The 17,835-nt window shown below is 50.7% G+C and overlaps 1 protein-coding gene across 1 annotated transcript; it reads left to right on the forward strand.

Annotated features, from left to right (window-relative positions):
* The first annotated feature begins 563 nt into the window (after positions 1–563).
* TMEM61 (transmembrane protein 61) lies at positions 564–10,664 on the forward strand. Its single transcript, XM_006919456.2, has 3 exons — positions 564–578; positions 4,533–4,882; positions 10,333–10,664. The coding sequence occupies exons 1-3, from the start codon at positions 564–566 to the stop codon at positions 10,616–10,618; spliced, it is 651 nt and encodes a 216-aa protein (XP_006919518.1). The 3' UTR covers positions 10,619–10,664.
* Positions 10,665–17,835: the final 7,171 nt, after the last annotated feature.

Genomic DNA, 17,835 nt, shown 5'->3' on the forward strand with positions numbered 1-17,835 from the left:
AGATCCGGCGGGGCCTCTTGGGTGGTGGCGCGGCATCTAGCGCCTCCTGGAGCCGGGTTCTCCCGAATCTTCGTCGCGTGCCGCAGCTTGCGAGGACGCGGATCCCAGGAGAGGTGCGGCGGGCCGCGCCCGAGCCCAGGGCGCCTGGCTGCAGTCGGCTCCGGCAAGTCGAGGCCGGGGGCGGGGGGACGGTCACCACGGGAGTCGAGGGGGAAGCCAGGGCTCCGCGCGCTCCTCGGCGCCCGCGTTGGCGCCCCCGCCGGGTTGCAAAGCCGCTGCTGGAGCGCGCTGTCCCGGGACCGGAGCCTGCCGGGGCGAGCCGGGCTTGGCACCTCTGCTCCGGGGGCCGGGCGGCGGGAGCGGACCTGGGGACAGGCGAGGTGAGACCCCGGGACGAGACCCGGCGCCTGACCTTAGCACTTTTGCAGGGTGCGGAGAGCGGGGCTAGAGGAACCGAAAGACACTGTTCCCAGGTTCGTGTCACCCTCCTGTCTGACAGCCACCATGCCTTTACCCGCGCCGGGCTCCCCAAGCCTGGACCACGCCTGACCGCCTGCCTCGCGATGGCTGCGCCCGCGGTGGGTACATCCTTCCTTCTCTTCCTCCTTCAGGAGCATTTTGGCTCTTCCTAACGCCGACCCCACCTGGACCCCTTCCGTTCACCTTGACCACAGTGGCTTGGTGCGCAGTCTGGACACCCAGGTCTCCTCCTGTGTTCTAACTCTCAGGGTGGCCTAGGGCCATGGCGATCAGGGCCTCAGTTTACCCGGTGATTACATGGAGATGGTCGTGGCCACTAGTTCAGACAATTTAGTTCTTTACAGAAAATTGGCATCTGAAGTTCCCTTGTTAATAGCAGTACAAAACTGGGGGACGGGAGGCATGGAGAAGAAGCCCAGTGTCAGAGCCAGGGTCTATCCTCTGTCCAGCTCTGTTACCATGCTTCACTTACAGCTTGCCATCTTTGCCGTCTCATCTTCATAACTTGTTCCTCCCTGGGAGGCAAGAATTTGAGCTCAGAGATGTTGAGCAGCCTGCTTAAAGTCACAGAGCTAACATAGAATGGCCATAGTTAGAGGGAGCAGTAAATCCGAGGCAGGAAAAGGCCTCTTCTGGCTGGTGGGAGGTGGGGGTTCTGGGAGAGGGTGGTTGGTGTTTGGGCTGAGTCTTGAAGGGGTGGGTCTGTGAATGAGGGCCCTGGATGGAGACAGGTGGAGAGAGCAACACCTACAGAGGCCCCCAGGTCGCAGGAGTTCAGGCATGTGTGGGTGTCAGGGAGCTGAGGAAGGGGACCAGCCTGGCAGGCCCTGACTGAATGCCAGGATCAGAAGTGGGACTTCTCTGGGACTGGGATTATGCCCTCCAGGGCAGGGGGCCATTTCTTCTTTCCCCATCAGAGTACTACTAGGTACATAAGTGTGAGAGGTGAAGACCACTGAAGACCACTCTCTGAAATGGGCCAGGGGGAATCTTGGGCCAGAACATCTTGCTGATAGTCAGAGCCCTGATCTGTAATAATAATGAAAACCACCGTACACCAACAGAACAGGCTGTCCTTCATCTAGTGAACCTTCCATCCTCTACCCTCTGGTAGTGTCAGGTTGGCATGCGTCTTGCCTGCCCATGGAAGATCCACATGGAAGGAAGGAGACCCACACAGAGGGAGATGATCAGTGACCACAACACCTGTGAGAACACGTAAAGGGCAATCGCAAGGGCTTGTCTGAGGCCCAGGAGATGTCAAGGCAGGAAGGAGGGCAGTACATTCTGGAAAGCAAGAACTGCCTGTGCCAAAAACTTACAGATACATCTCTTCACGGCAAAGTCTCAACTTTAGGTACTAAAAATATAGATAGATCTAGTTGTACACACACACAGGGATTTGAGTCAGACTAAACCCAGTTTCAAATTCAGCACTGATCTTGGACAATCTGTCATCCTCAAAACCCCAGTGTCCTCAGAACATAATGCTGTTTTGAGGGTTAAGTCACAGGACACCTGTAAAGTGCTTGGTGTGGTGCCCAGCCCGTGTAAATGCCCAGCGCACACCCGCTGTCACCATCATTGTGTATGTAGGCCAAGGGAGAAATGGGAAGGAAACATTCATGTGGGGGTCATACTCATCTCTGAGGGGAGGGCTGAACAATTATTTATATTTTGCATTTTTATTCCCTTCTGTAGTTTTTCTCTTTTTTCTACAATAAGCAACTATTGCTTTTATAGAAAGTAAAAAGCACCATAAATTCTTCAAGTGTTGAGGGACTCAGCCGTATCTGGCTTTGGGCAAAGTCTCTCACCTTTTTGGGCACCATCTGCTCATTTGCAAAGCAGAAATTTCTTTTCCTGCCCCGTTGTGGTTGAGTCAGATGTGATGACACTCAGTGTGAAGGGTAACTGTCAAATGTTGCAATATGCAGTCCAGAGCTTATTGTCATTGATCCGCTGGTTAGTCTTTTAAGTTGGTTTCTCCAGCTGTCTGACTTTGGGGAGAGAGTAGTCAGGTTCTTCTCCCACCCCCTATGAAAATACATTCAGCTGGAGACAGGAGATACTTGCCCCAAAGATAGATTCATAGGCAGAGAACTGCAGGTAATTTACAAATGGTAGTTTTTTTTTCTATATGCTTTTGGTGGTCTGGGGGCTCTGAAAGATTAAGGTCCTCTCCTAGAGCACCGTGTTACAAGGATACATTCTCTCACGCATGCACATGCACACATTTTAAAACACATTTGGGAAGATGCCCTTTTAAAAAAATTAATTTATTTTAAATTATAGTTGACATAGAGTATTATATTAGTTTCAGGTGTACAACATAGTGATTCAACATTTATGTACCTTACAAAGTGATCACCACCATAAATCTAGTAACCATCTGTCACTGTACATAGTTATTAGGTTGTTATTGACTCTATTCCCTACATTGTACCTTATATCCCCATGACATGTTTTATAACTGGAAGTTTGTACTTCTTAATCCCCTTTCCCTATTCCTTCCCTCCCCCACACCTCTGGTGGGAACATACCCTACTGATAGCTTCAGCTACTGTATCTGGAGCATTGTGCCATGTCCCACCACTTCCCTAAGAGCATGCCTTTGAATGGCTTTGAAGTAGAATATCTTTCAGATGTACCCCATTTGGCATTTCAAATGAGGTAGCAGGCCCAGGGCAGTTGGGAAGCTTACCCCAGGACACATCTGGTATGCTGCAGGGTGGGCACTAAAGCCAGGCCTCTGTTCCACAGCTGGGTGCTGGAGCAGCTGGACTCCTGTGTTCCTTCCCCTCACCCGCTTCTCCTAGCTGTGGGGTAGGCTTTTTAGACAACAAGCATTTGCCCAGCAACACTTTCCTTCATTTAAGAGAATTTCTTCAACAAATGTTTATTGAGCAGCTACTATGTGCCAGGCACTGGGAGATATAGCAGTGAATAGGGCCAATAGGGACAGCAAAGGAGAAATTAAACACAGATAAGTGCTGCGGTCCAAGAAGGCCCAGGGGACTTGGGTGCTTAAAGTGTCACCAGCAAAGTCTTCTTGAGTGGGGGCCAAGTTAAGCCCTGAGGGGAGATAAAAGCAAATTAGCAGGGAGAGAAAACAGCATGTACAATGGCCTAGAGGTTGGCTTAGGGCACAACATGGACTTAGGTTTCAGCCTCTTCCTGTCTGTATGATCCATGGGGCCAGGTTCCCTCCCAGTGTTTTTTCTTTTATTCCTGTGCACTTTTCTTTATTTAATTGAAATAACACTGTGTACATGATTATGTTATTAAGCTGAAAAAGGAAGCCATCATGAGCATTTCCCCATTAAACATTTGAGCTGAGCTAAATTCTTAAAAAATCAGTCATTAATATTCCATCTAGAGGTTACGCCATGGTTTACATGCCATTTCCCTAGAGCTGGACATTTAGGCTCTTTCCAAATTAGGATTATTATAAATAAGGCCATGGTGACTTTGCACAACTTTTTGCACAATTTTGTTTTCTATCATGAATTTCAACTTCAGACTTCTCAGTGCCCTCCATCGCACTTGCTCCTTTATTACTCTGGATTTCGGTGTCATCCTGTCAAATGGAGATTTAAGTGTCGACCTCTCGGGATTGTGACCGGGGTGAAGTGAGGTAATGAGTAATCAGCAAGCCCCAATCCTGGCAGGCCTTGTGGACCCAACATGTGTTCACTCTCCTCCCTCCCTGCCATGGAAGGCACAATGGGGTCTTATGCCCACCAGGCAGATGAGACCTCTGAGGCCTGGAGAAGGGCCCGGAGTGAACATGGCCACACTTACTGAGCTACTGGGTCTTAGGCATGGTGCTAGGAACTTTAGACACATTTTCTGTGACTTTCAAGACAGCCCTGCAAAGTTGAGAACACAATCTCCATTTCACTGATGAGGAAACTGAGGCACAGAGGACTCAAATGACTCTCCAAGGTTGCACAGTGACTTCAGGTGGAGGAGGACTAAAACCTGGGTCTCAGTACCCAGCAGGTCTCTCACATGCCCGTTTACTCTCGTCTGTCCTTCTCCATGTCCAGACCTGTGACAGGGGCCGTGTGGCCTCCACCCTCCGCTACTGCATGACGGTCAGCGGCACGGTGGTTCTCGTGGCTGGAATACTCTGTTTCGCTTGGTGGAGTGAAGAGAATACAGGTGCCCAGCCTGTCCAGCCGGCCTCACCCACTGGACACCCTGAACCTGAGGCCCTCAGAAACCTGCTCAGGTCCATCAGCTTCTTCTGCTGCGGTGCAGGTGGCCTGCTGCTGCTCCTTGGCCTTCTGTGGTCCATCAAGGCCAGAACCCAGGGGCCACCCCAATGGGACCCATATCACCTCTCCAGAGACCTGTACTACCTCACTGTGGAGCCCTTGAAAAAGGAGAGCTGCAGGTCAGTGGGGCAGGATGGGGGAAGCTGGTAGGGGCCATAAGCGGAGGGCATTATTTCATCATTACTCATTTGCTCAGTAAACCCTCATGCGCTTCCTCCTCTGGACCAGCTTTGTCTATGCCCTGAGGACTTGAAGGCTGATCAGCACAATCTTGGAGGAGTTTAAGGCTCCATAACAGAAGTAGATCTTGATAAGCCAGAGTAGTTAGAGCTGTGAGAGAGACTCAGACATTGGCCTGTGGAGACATGGAGAAATCTAGGAAGGCTTCTTGGAGGAGGTAGCAGCTGAAAATAGCATAGGGGTTAAAAGCCCAGGCACACGCGTCAGAGTAGGATCCTCTCCTGGTTTTATTACTAACTAGCAGTAGGACGTCAAGTAGATTGTGCAAACCCACTGAGCTTCAGCTTGCTCATCTGAAAACACCTGTATGGTACTTAATGGGCCAGACACTGTTCTAAGTGCATTTTGTATATTTACTCATTTAATCCTTACAGAGGCCCTCTGAAGTAGGAGACCGAGGAGACCGAGGTACCAAGATGTATGTAACTTGCCTAAGGACACCCAGCTAGTGTGTGTCAGGGCCAGGACTTGGACCCAGAGTTTATGCTCTCACCCACTCACTAGCTCAGGGGACACGGGGAGAATTAAATGAGATGACATGTATGTAGAACTTAGCCCCATATCTGGCACACGGTAGATGCACAGTAAATGTTAGCTTTTTTTCAAGTGGCTGACGTGATGAGAGGCAGTTTAGGCAGGTGGAAGAGGACATGTGGAAGCTCAGGTGGGATGTGGAGTGCAGACCAAATCTTGCATTAAGACAATATATTTCAATATATTTTTGTTCCAAGGAGGCTTTTTAGGCATTTTTTTCTTAATCTTCTACATGAAATTTAAATACCACAGATATACAACATATTTACATATATTCTGTATGTATATCTGTGCTTTATACATAAGAACAGTATCACCAATATACCAAGAACCAATTTTGGCCCTGTTAAGAAAATGAATTATGCATGCACTTATTCTGTACTTATTCATCTAACCAAGTATTGGGTGTGCCTATGTATCAGGGACCTGTATACATCTTCTCCAGTCCTTCTGTCCCCTGCAAGGTAAGAATTGCTGTTGTCATTTACAGAAAAAGATGGTGAGGGTTATACAGCTAGAAAGCAGCAGAGCCTGCTGGCTACACAGCCTGCATTCTCTCACACCTCTTTGTAAGCACCAGATTTGGATGTATTAGAGGGTAAGCCAGACATCTGTGAGCTGGCCTGGGACCTGGACACCTTCTTCCCTTAAAGGGGAAAATGCATCCTGAGTTAAGGAATATAACAGATTATTCCCACAACTGGCCTGTGAATCCTCAAAGTCAGAGATGATAGAGTATTCAACAGAGGCCACTTAGTCCAGTGCTTAGGCCTTGGTTTGACCCAATGGTTAGAGGGCAGGGCAGGGCCTTGGGGACTCTCCAGCCAAATCCTTCACTTCTCAGATGAGAATCCTGGGTCTCAGAGAGACCAGTGACTTACCTGGTCACACAGTGAGTTAGTTGTCTGTTGGAACCAGGCCAGGCCTCAGGGAGCTCTGGCCCAGAGCCTGTCCCTCCCCACTCACTGTGGCCTGAGTGTAGGGGTTGGGTGTTGTCTGTACACACAGCCATGTTGATCCAACAGGGTCTAGGCCACAGCCGTGTCTGTCAGGTGGGGCCACTTGACCTTCATTCCCTGCCAGGCCAGGGAAGAGGCCCACTCTGGAGGATGCAGGGTGTCCCTGGCCCATCAAATTTAGAGACCAGAACTTAGATTCAGAACTGAGTGTTGGGGAGGCTGCTTCTGCTAATGGCTCTTCCCTGTCCCTGGGCTGACTCAGCCCAGCCCTGCCACCTGTTAGCCCAGCATTTGGCCCCCATGGGGAGGCCACTATGCTGTTCCTGTCTCAGGCACCTCACTCTCTGGAAGGTGCCTGGCTGTGGGTAAATGCAGGTCAGAGACAAAAGCTTCCTAGACTGGTGGCTTGGCCAGATTTCTTCGTCTCTTGGGGCCTCAGTTTCTCCATTTACTCATCTACTTATTCTTTCACACATTTAGCTGTATTTACTGAGCACCTATTATGTGCTGAGTCCTATGCAGAACACTGACAAGACAACACTGTACAGAACAGATAAAACCCTTTCCCTCTGGGGGCTCCCATCTTATGGGTGAGCCCCTAAATGGGGTGTCTGGACAGGAGGCCTCCCAGGGCCCCCACCCACTGAGTACAGCAGAAAAAGCATGGGCCTATTCAAACATGCGGGTTTCAGTCTGCTCTTTCTTTTTTTAAGCTGTGTCCTTGAGCATATTAGACTCTCTGAGCTGGGTCTAATTCCTCACCTGTCAGGTGGGGGGGACAGACCTTTTCCCTAGGGTCGCCGTTAGGCTCAGATTAGAAGATAGGTGTGTAAAGTTTGTGCTCACATTAGTGCTTTGTAGTTTACGACGTATTGTTATGCTCGCTAACTGATTTGAGCCTCAACTGCTCATACGTGGAGCAGCTTATGAGGCAAGTATAAAGATTAGGCCCATTTTACGGACGAGAAAGCTGAGGAATGAGGGGGTTAGGGGCTGGATCGGGAGAAGTGTGATAGGTGGAGTTGGCTTGAGTGTTGCAACCAGAGCTGGGGCTTTGCCGCTTGGTTGATGTGTGATTTTGAATCATCTGTACAGTGGCTGAGAGATGCTATCCCTCAGGGTTGTCATGAAATGTGAAATAGATGAGAGGGTTTAAGTGCTGGCAAACAGTATTTCATCTCTGTCTCTTCTCCTTTTCCTACCATGTTTGCCTGGCTCAGCTGAGGGCAGAGGAGCTGGTGCCAGGCCAGATCTCCTGCCCCAACCAGGCTCCAGAGAGTGGGTGAGCCCCAGCCTCAGTGGAGCTTCCTGTGCATGGGGACCAGAGTGGCAGCCCACCCCACACAACCTCAGGGTGCTACATCCTCCAGAACACGCCATGAATGAGCCTCCCCATAAAGTGTGCAATATGTCTTCCCTGCGTGAGACCTCATGGTCTTTAAGTTCCAGCAATCTGAACCTTGACCATGGTGACTTGGGGCTGGGTGGGCCCACCTGGCTACTAAGGTGACAGCAGGTAGCATGAGTGCCATTTCACATATGTTCTCAAGCACTTTCTGCTGTGGGCTCAGCTCACCCATGCCCTGCCTTGCCTGCTGTCGCCTAAGCAAACTCAATCCTTTGTCATGTCTCTAGAGTGTGGAGAAGTGGGGGTGTGTGCAGCAGGAGTGTGACTAGGAAGTGAGCAAGGCAGGAGATGTGGGGCTCCGGAAGCCTTATTACCCACATTTTTCTGTGTGTTGTCAAAGCTTTTTTCATTTTTCATTTTTTTCATTTTTCCTTTTTTCATTTTGCCCTGCATCTATGAAATGGGAAATGTTACCCCCATTTTACAGTTAAGGAGAAAGAGGCTCAGAGAGGGTGTGAACACAGTCTAGGTCACACAGCAATAGAACCTGGCTCGCTTGTCTCCAGGAACAATAATCTTTGCCTGCTCTCACCTGCAAAGGATGCTGGGAGTGCAGAGAAGGGTTAGGTCCCTTATCAGCTTCCTTAGCTTCAAAGCTCCTGGGCTGGCTTCCAGAGGAGGGTCTGTGAGGGAAGTTTGTAAGAGCACTGGACGGGGAGCCCCAGATTTGGCTTCTGGCTGGTGCCCTCCATCAGACGAGCACACAGGGTGGGGGTCAACCCGAGGCTCCCTGCCAGCCTGCTCCATGACTCTGTCTGTGACTGCAGCAGTGAGCCTGCCTTCCAGTGGGCTGCTCTGAGGGCTATAGTAAGCTTGAGATGAGAAGACACATTGCCTAGAGACAGGCTGCGTCTCTGACAGCTGATGGGTGCTCACATGAGTGGCATCAGCACATTCCCAGCATAGCTTCACCACCAGGCCCTGGAGTTAAATCCCCTCCATGTCCTCTTCTGTCCTCCGGGCCAGCCTCTGCCATCAGCCGCTCCCCTGTCTAGACGGGCAGGTCCACTGGTATGGACTGAGCTGCTTCCCTGCCAGCTCCAAACTGATGACCCTGGGTGAGTGACAGCCTCTCTGAGCCTATGGTGGCCTTGCTCTGCAGGAGACTGTGATGAGTTTTGTTGCCCATACCCCTTCTTCATGGAGACGTTTGAGACTTTGTGACTGGGGCCAATTTATGGACATGTGCTAATTGTCCCCTTGCATTCTCTCATTTAATCTCCACACAGTCCCATGAGGTAGGGGCCGTTATTGTCCTCATTAACAGGAGGAAACCAAGGCCCAGATTAATGGAATTACTGACCTCGATGTCCCTCCAGGAATATGGCAGAGGAGGGAGCCAGTGCCCAGACTCATAACCAGCCCCCAAGTGACTTGGAGTGGGAAGGGACCTTCAAGATCACCTGGTCGGCCTCCGTATCTGATTGGATCATTCCCAAAGCAGAAACAGCTCAGGCCTAGGATCAGTGACACTCTTGCCCCATAGGGTCATAAGAGGAGAAGGGAAAAGGACTCCTTAGAGGTGACCGGCGGAGACCCTGAGAGGACTGAAGGCCAGTATCATTCCCATCAGCACTGGCGCAAATGGGATGTGGGGACTTGTTCTTGGAATCTGGCTGCAAAGCCTGGTCAGAGGAGCCTCAGAGGACCTGGTGTCTGTGTCAGGTCTCTGCAGGGTGGTTCATGTAGGAGAGGTGGGGGAGAGTCACAGGAAAGCCAAGCTGTTCACAGACAGATGTGGTTGACTCTATCTCCGGAGATATACAAGCAGAAGTATTTACTTGGTGGACTTACTGTATCAGAGCTTCAAACATCCAGACGGGTAAGGGAATTGAGGTCTGCCCTCCTGCTCTGAGCATCCACAACTCGGCTCTTGTAAGGGATATTACAGTAAGCTGGGAGTCTTTCTGCCCACAGACCATCACTCAGTCTTTCAACAAACATCCCCAAGCATATGCCCTTAGCTGCTGGACACTCAAAGTCAGTCCCTGCCCTAGAGGACAACCAGGCAAGGTCAGTGTGGTGACAGAGGAAAGCAGTGTGGGAGCCCAGAGCAAGGAATTGGAGCTTTGCTGGGGGAGGGACCAGTCAGGAGAGCTTCCCAGAGGAGTCTCAAAGGACAAGTAGGGACTAAACAGCAGGGAAGGGGTGAAGGAGGTGGGAAGGACTTGCCCTGCGGAGAGAACAGAGGAGGCACGAGGAGGCACGGTGGGCACATCAGGGAGTGGGCAGGGTGGGTGGAATGGGAGAGCTGAGGTTAGCAGGGGCCGCTCAGGCCAATCTCCAAGTGTGTATATGGGACCCTGGGGAACCCACAGAGTGTGTGGACCAGGAGCTGGTCCACGCAGCTCTTCCTCACTGTCTCCCTGGCATGCAGTAAGTTTTCCCCTTGCCTCTGCTAACAGCCTCTCTTCTCCTGTCCCTGTAGGACTCCAAAGCTTGTTGCCATCCCCACTTACGAGGAGGCCATGTGCTGTCCATTGGCCGAGGGGTCCCTGGTACCACCTGCATACCCCATGGAGGAAGGCCCGATGTGCAGTGCCTCCAGGGATGCCCTGTTTGGGACCCGGTCCACCTTGCCTCCACCCAGCTATGAGAGCATCATCCTTGCTGCTGATGCCATCCCTGGAGATATAAATCCTGGTGCTGCCTGCTCCTGCCCAGCTGGTTCAGATCACAGTGGAAGGAAGTTAAAGACTCTTAATAGGCCCTGAAGCCAGAGACAAATCTTGAGCTTCTTCTAGTGTCTGATACAGTGTCCGGTATACAATAAGCACTCAACAAATGTTTGTTGCTGAATACCATTTTATTTATCTATTGCTGTGTAACAAATGGTTTGAAATCAGTCTATTTTATTATCTCTCATGATTCTCTGGGTTGTCTAGACCCACCTTGGTCGTTCTTCTGCCCCACATAATGCTGGTGGGCTACTGTCATCAGGGGCCCAGCTGGGCCAAGGTGGTATACTCATACGGCTGGCAGTTAGTGCTAGCTGTCAGCTGGGAGATTTTATTGTGCACATGAGAAAATTGGGGCCCGGAGGCATAGCCAGGACTGGCTAAGGTCACACACTAAATTTATAACCAAAAGAACATGGACTCTTAATTTAGATCACCTATGCCTGGGTTCCACTATGTACCAGCTGAGTGACCTTGGACAAGGGACTTTACTTCTCTCTGCTGCAGTTTCCTCTTCTGTAAAATGGGAATTGGGAATTACAGTGGCACCAGCTCCTACCTCAGAGAGCTGAGCTGTGAGGATTAAATGAGACGAGAGCAGCTGACATTGTAAGCTCACATTGACCGTGCAGGCTCAGAACTAATGCATTGAATGACAAATGCAGTTTTTTTAGCCCAGTGACAGGTGTCTATCAAGTATGAAGTGATTGTCAGATTTTGTTAGTAGAGGTGACCACCCTCCCTCCACCAAGTGCAAATCTGGTCACGGCTTCCATATTTCCTGTGATGGGGAGTTCACAACCTGTCCTTACTTTCCAGATATGGCAGAAATGTCTGCTTTCTGTCCAGCTACATTTTGCATCCCTACATCTTCACATTACCCCATTCACAGAGGATAAAACCATCTCAGATTAAGCAACCTTCCTAAGGTCACACAGCAAGCTGGAGTTCAAAGTCCTGGAGCTCAGTCAGCTGGATAAGAGTGGCATTCCCACAGGGCCTAATGAATGCTGGGCCAGGACCTCTGGCATTATTTCATACCCTCAAGTCTGCTCTGCTGCTGGCCACCTGCATTTGTGGAAATTGAACCTCAGGGAGGTAAAATCACAGAGCATAAAGGCAGAGCCAGTGTTTCATTCAGGCCTGGATGGGCTCCTTGCCGAGATCCTCCCACTTAGGCCTGGACTCAGGTCTCCCTGCTTCTACCAGTGTCCCTTGCAGTCTCTTCTCAGCTCAGAATGGCCTGACCCTCCCCAGGTGGAAGATGCCTTTTCTAGGCTAAGAATCTTGAGTGGTTCCCAGCTCACTTTGGATAATGAAAGCCCACACTGTGGTACAGGCTGGGGCCAGGGTGTCTGGGCCGGCCCTTCCTCCTCTCACTTCCTCCCCGCCCCACCCGCTCCTTTCTGCTGTGTCAGTCCCGCTGTGGGCCTTTGTACTTTCCCTCTCTCTCTTCCCAAAGCTCCTCCCCAGGGCTTGCTCCTCACCTTCCTGCACCTTTGTTCAGTCTCTCTCTTCAAGAAGCGTCCTTGACCACTCTGTTTAAAACCGCGTCCCACCCATGCTCTTGCACTCCCAGCCTCCTTCGGGCCCTATTTGTTTATAATCCCTGTCACCATTTAACAATTTACCTTTTAAAATTTGTTTGTTTGTTTATTGTCTATATCTCCCCACCAGGACAAAAGCTCCCTGAGAACAGGAAATTTTTTCGTTCTTTCCTTTATGTTTGTATCTCTAAAGCCTAGAAATGGTGCCTGGTACGAGGGAGATGCTCAGTAGGTATTTGTTGACTGAACAAATGATTCGATAAATGTTGGCTATTATTATCATTATTAGGCCCTCTCTTAACCACCCAAGCCAGATCTCATGAATCTTCTGTGTTTCTCTCCTTCTCCATCACCAAATTCTGGATCCCCATTTGCGCCTCCTTTGCTTCCTCCCCTTCTCTCCTGTCTGCGCCTTGCTCTTGTTGCAGGAAGCGACACTCAACAGAGGAATTCAGGCACTCAGACAACTTTGTTCGAGGAAGGAAAATTTAATGCTGGCGTAGAGCGTGGGGCATTCAACAGACCCAAAGCACAATCTCCCCTTGGTTAGATTTCTTACAGCTTATATACCCTGATAGTGTCCGTGCAAGGGGTGCGTGATTCCTTTGTCTGAGGTTTTACATGTCCCTCCTTACTCAGAGTTAGGACGGGGAGCTTCGGGTCGGGGGCTGCAGGGGAGGAATTTCCAGAACCTTGGTCTTACAGGTCGTTTGTTTTGTAGAGTCTGAGACCTTGGTGTTATCAGCACCTTTATCAGATTCTTGAACAGAGAGACAGGACTCCTAGGCTTACAGATAGGGAGCAGCACTCATTGATGTCGGTGCCGCTCAGCAAGTTCCTTACCCAAAGGCTGAGCTCTTGCTGTAACACAGCAAACAGTTCTACAGTCTTGACATTCCTATGGCAAGACTACAGAGATAAGAAAGGGGCTGGAGAATCCTTGAGGTGGGGGATGCAGCTGTGGAAAACATGTTAACTGAAGAGCATAGGGCAGAATGGAGGAAGACAGCAGTTTTAACCGGCTGGGTCAGTTATTTCTGCAGGCCCTTTCCTTTGTATCTTTTATTACTTTCAGATGCCTCCTCTCCTCTCTCACTCTCCCTGGTATGATGGGGATGTAGGTTTGAGTTCTGCCTTGGTCCTGACCTTGCTGTGTGACCTTGAACTGGACATACAACACACAGATATACAATACACAGACACACACCAGTTTCCCTTAATGTATTATGAGGATAGGGGTAGGAATTTATGGGGCCCTCTGCAATTCCTAAAGGGTAAACGGGGTCCCAGGTTGGAAAGCGGAGCCTAGCTTCCCTCCTACCCCAAAGTGAGTAACCTCCGGAGGCAGGTGAGTTAATGAGTTGCAGGTGTGATTAGGAGGCACCACCTTTGCCTCCTAGGATCTGGAAGATGTAGAGGGTGGAGAGGGCTGGAAGACAGGAAAAATTTTTCTGCTTTTCTCTCTATATCAACTCATCTATGAAGGCCCCCAGGAGGGGCAGTGACTTGCTCAGGGTCACCAGTGACTTGGAGGCTGAGCCAGGGCCATGGAGCCAAGTCTCTTGTGAGGCAAGCCACCTAAACTTTCTGAGCCACAGTGGCCTCGCTGTGAACTGGGGACACGTGTCCACTGGCAGGGCACAGGGCGGAAGAACCACATGAGGCTGGGTCTGCCACTCTGGAGCCCTCAGTAGGCAATGGTTTGCTTCTTGGTCGCTTCCCCACTAGGCCCGGATGTCCAGTTTCTTCATCTACCACTCAGAGCCCACATCTAGTGCCTGCCTCCAGGCCTGGGATGTCAGGGGCCCTCGGAGCTCGTGCCTCTCGCACACTTTTCCTGTGGCCTCCCAGGCTTCTGTGACCCTCTGGTTGGGCTGGTGACCCCACTTCCTGCAGCTCCCCATCTCAAATCAGTTGGAAATTTCCCAACTGGAAATTCCGATACCACCCTCCCTCCCCACCCCAGCAACTAATCACTTCTAAAAATCATTCACTTCAGTCTTTGTCTCGCCAGGTTTCTGCTAGAGCCTGATGACTGCTTCTCACGTCCACCATCTCCTCTTCCTTCTTCCAAACTGATCTCAAAACCAGAGGATCGTTGTAAAATCGTTGTAAAATCTGACGTGTGTCATTTTCCCCTGCAAAAGCCCTTTGGAGGAACCCGCTGGGCTTTGAGAGATGTCAGATGCCTTAGCATAACCCCGGGAGGTCGTCGCCTGTGCTTCCTTCTCTGGCCCCCCTCTCCACTGCGACTAACACCCATCCCTCCGTTCTCAAACGTGGATGGACAGTCTGTCTGGTTCTAGCCACGGTGAATTAAACAAAGTACCCACTGTGGAAATTTGAGTTCTCGTTGGGGGTGGGGGTGGGGACAGACAAAAGACAAGATTAATAAATAATGTATACAGTAGGATAGATGGTGACAAGTACTATGGAAAAAAGTAAATCTGGAAAGGAGGACTGGGAACAGTAATATCATATGAGGGAGGGCTTTGCCATGAAGCTGACATTTGGACAAAGACTTGAAGGAGGTAAGGGAGGGAGCCATGCAGGTATCTGGAGGAAGAGCATTCCAGGCAGCTGGAGCAGCAGGTGCAAAGGTCCTGGGGTGCCTGTGCATGGAGCATGGAGCCAGGGCGGCTGGAATGGAGTGAGTGAGGGAAGACGTGGCAGAAGATGAGCTTGGAAGGGTGATGGGGTGGGCGGCATAAGCAAATTATCTAAAGTCTAGTAGGCCATTTTGAGGTCTTTGACTTTTACTGTAGTATGACAGGAAATCATTTCAGGGTTCTGAGCAAGAGTGACAAGGTCTGACCTGGCATTTGGGTTGGAAAGAGACTTCAGGGGGCAAGGGTAAAAGCAGCGAGAACTTGGGGGACAGAGATGATGGGGGCTGATGAGTAGTAGCGGGGTGGGGGGGTGAGAAGTAGATTGGATTCTTATATCTTGGAGGTGGAATCAACAAGATGCGAGTGTGAGAGAGGAGGTGAGGATGCTGGCCAGGATACCCAGGTGACGGCCTGGATAACACTGGAATGATGGAGATGACCTGGGAGGAGCTGATCTGGGGAGGAAAGGGAGGAGTATGTAGTGTAGGGGTGCGTGTGTGCATAATATTTAGAGTTTTATTTCTAGCTATGAATGAGTCAGTGCTTACCTGCCCTTGTGCCTTTGCACATGCTGGTCTGAAGTGTTTTTACTGTCCTGACAGAACTCCAGCTGACTTCTCAAGGATCCCTTCTGTGAATATGTCCCTTCGATTCCTTCCCCCAGGTATCTGGAGTTCTCTCCACACCAAAGTCTGTCTGTCTCTCTGCATTGTGCACATGCTGGACCTGAGGCATAGCTCAGAGCCTTTATCATATTTTGCCTCTGAAGGTAGGACCAAGGGCCATCACTCTTTGAAATTCTGTGTTTATCAGAGTGCCTTACACCTCAGAGTACACTGTACATAATAGATGTTCAACAAGAGACTGGGGACCTGGTTTGAATCTTGGCTCTGCTATTTATAGGTTCTGTGACCTCGAGCTGCTCCCCTTGCCTTTATGAGTCTCAGTATCTGCATCTGTCAGATGGGTGTGTTTTTCAGGATCTTGTGAGGATCCTAAATTCTGTGGACAGGAAAAAAACAAAACAAAACAAAAAAAAGTGGTTAGAGCGCCCTCTTCTGGAAGACGACAGACTCCTCAGCCACTCTCCCGCACTTTGTAGGGGAGGGAGGTAAAAGTCAGAGGCGGGTGAGAGGGGAACGGGAAAAACCGATAACCCAGCACTTCCAACGCACTGTTCACATCTGTTCCCATTTATTCCTCACCACGGTCTGTGGAAGAGGTTAGATTAAACCCATTTTACTGATCACATACTTGTCCCAGAGCTGCTTATGCGTCACTCACATTTTAAATGTTTTTAAGAGGAGAAAAACCAGAAAGGAGGCTGGGTCGTGGAGAGAAAAGAAAAGGCGGGGGAAAGACGAGAGTGCTCGGGTGACTTGGATGGATCTCGGGAGGGGTTAAGGACCAGGTCCGTCTACACTGTGGCTGGAGCTGTGGGTGTGCCGGACCCTACTCAGCCACCCACTCAGGTTGAGGAGATCTTGGCCAGTCCCTTCCACTCCCCGGGCTCAGTTTCCTCGCCTGTGAAATGGGCATGATAACCCTTCCCCTGTTCCCCTCTCTGGGCTGAGGGACAGACAGCGGCTTGACCCAAAGGACGTGAAAGCGCCTTGTCGAGCACGTGCTGTGGCCGCCCCAAGGGGGCGCGAGAGGCTCCTGCTGGACAGCGACCATGGAGATCCACTCCCACCGCCCACCAGGACCCCCGGACCAGCGAGGACAGGCTGAGGCTCCTCTGGGCCTGTTTCCTTTTCTGGGAGGGGCACTCGTTGCTTCCCTTCTCTGAGCCTCTGTAAAATGATGATAATAGTGTTTCCATGGTGGGTCCCAGCCTACTGATAAGCCCAGATTACAAAGCATTTTTTCCTCCATCAGATCACTTACCTGCCCAATACCTGAGAGGTGGCCCTGATACCACCCTCAATCCTAGGTGACAAAACTCAAGCCCAGAGCAGAGCCACCAGCCTAATTTCACCTGGGGAGTCAGACCTGAACATGACCCAGTGACTCTCGGCACTTCTCCGACTCCTCAGCAACTTCCCGCTGGGAGGCTCTCCTGAGCTCGTGACCCAGAGACACTCGGCACTTCTCCGACTCAGCAACTTCCCGCTGGGAGGCTCTCCTGAGCTCTGTGACAGGGCCCTCCTCTGCAAACCGTAGGGTGTAGCCCAGCTGGATCTGAGGGCTGGTGAAGGAGAAACCGCTGCTTGAAAAGTGTGTGCGGACAGGAGCAGCAGGCAGAGGGTGTGGTGTCCTGGAAGCACAGCTCTTGTTGGGAAGGAGGGAGAGACAGTGATAACACACAGGAAAATCCCCAGTCTAAGCCGGGAAGCCAGATGGAAGCCGTTACCCCACACCAGCAACACAATCCGGTGCAAACGACAAGTTAGCATTTTCTTTTAGAGACACGGTGGTCCTCACTTTTTTTTTTATAATCCTGTAAGGGAATCTGTTGTTTCCCATCAGCCTATCCCCAGAACTGGAATTCTACCATTACAATGTCATTCTTAGGATTAAATCATCTTCCTAGATTAGGAGGCAAGGAAATCGCTGTCAGTCATTCACATCCTACAGGAGCATTAAGACACCAGAGCTTTTCCAGGGGGCAGCTCACGAAGTATGAGAAGGGAACAGAGGGACCCAGGAAGGCCAGGCCTGCAGACAGCTCTGTCCTGGGAGATGCTATCGTTATTCCCATTTTACAGAGGAGGAAAACTGAGGCACAAGGAGGTAACATGATCAAGGCCACCCTGCCCCACGATACAGGAGCCAGAACTCAAGCCCAAGCAGTCTGCCTAGTCCCCAGAGCCCACATCCTTAACCATCCTGCTATAGTTAGGGAGTATCACACGTTGGCTAGGGACATGACCTCTAGGTACAAATCCCATCTGCTGCACCATTTCTAGATGAGTGACCTTGGGCAAGTGACTTGTCTGTGCCTCAGTGTCCTCATTTATAAAGTGAGGCAGTAGTGCCTGCCTCCCGGGGTTCCCCTTAAATGAATAATACCTGTAACATGTTTAGAACAGTACCATGCATGCAGCCACCATCCAGTGAATATGGGCTATTGTTCCTGAACCCCTTATGGGCACAT

The sequence above is a fragment of the Pteropus alecto genome, unplaced genomic scaffold (genome assembly GCF_000325575.1).
Source record: "Pteropus alecto unplaced genomic scaffold, ASM32557v1 scaffold25, whole genome shotgun sequence".
In the NCBI taxonomy this organism is placed as follows: domain Eukaryota; kingdom Metazoa; phylum Chordata; class Mammalia; order Chiroptera; family Pteropodidae; genus Pteropus; species Pteropus alecto.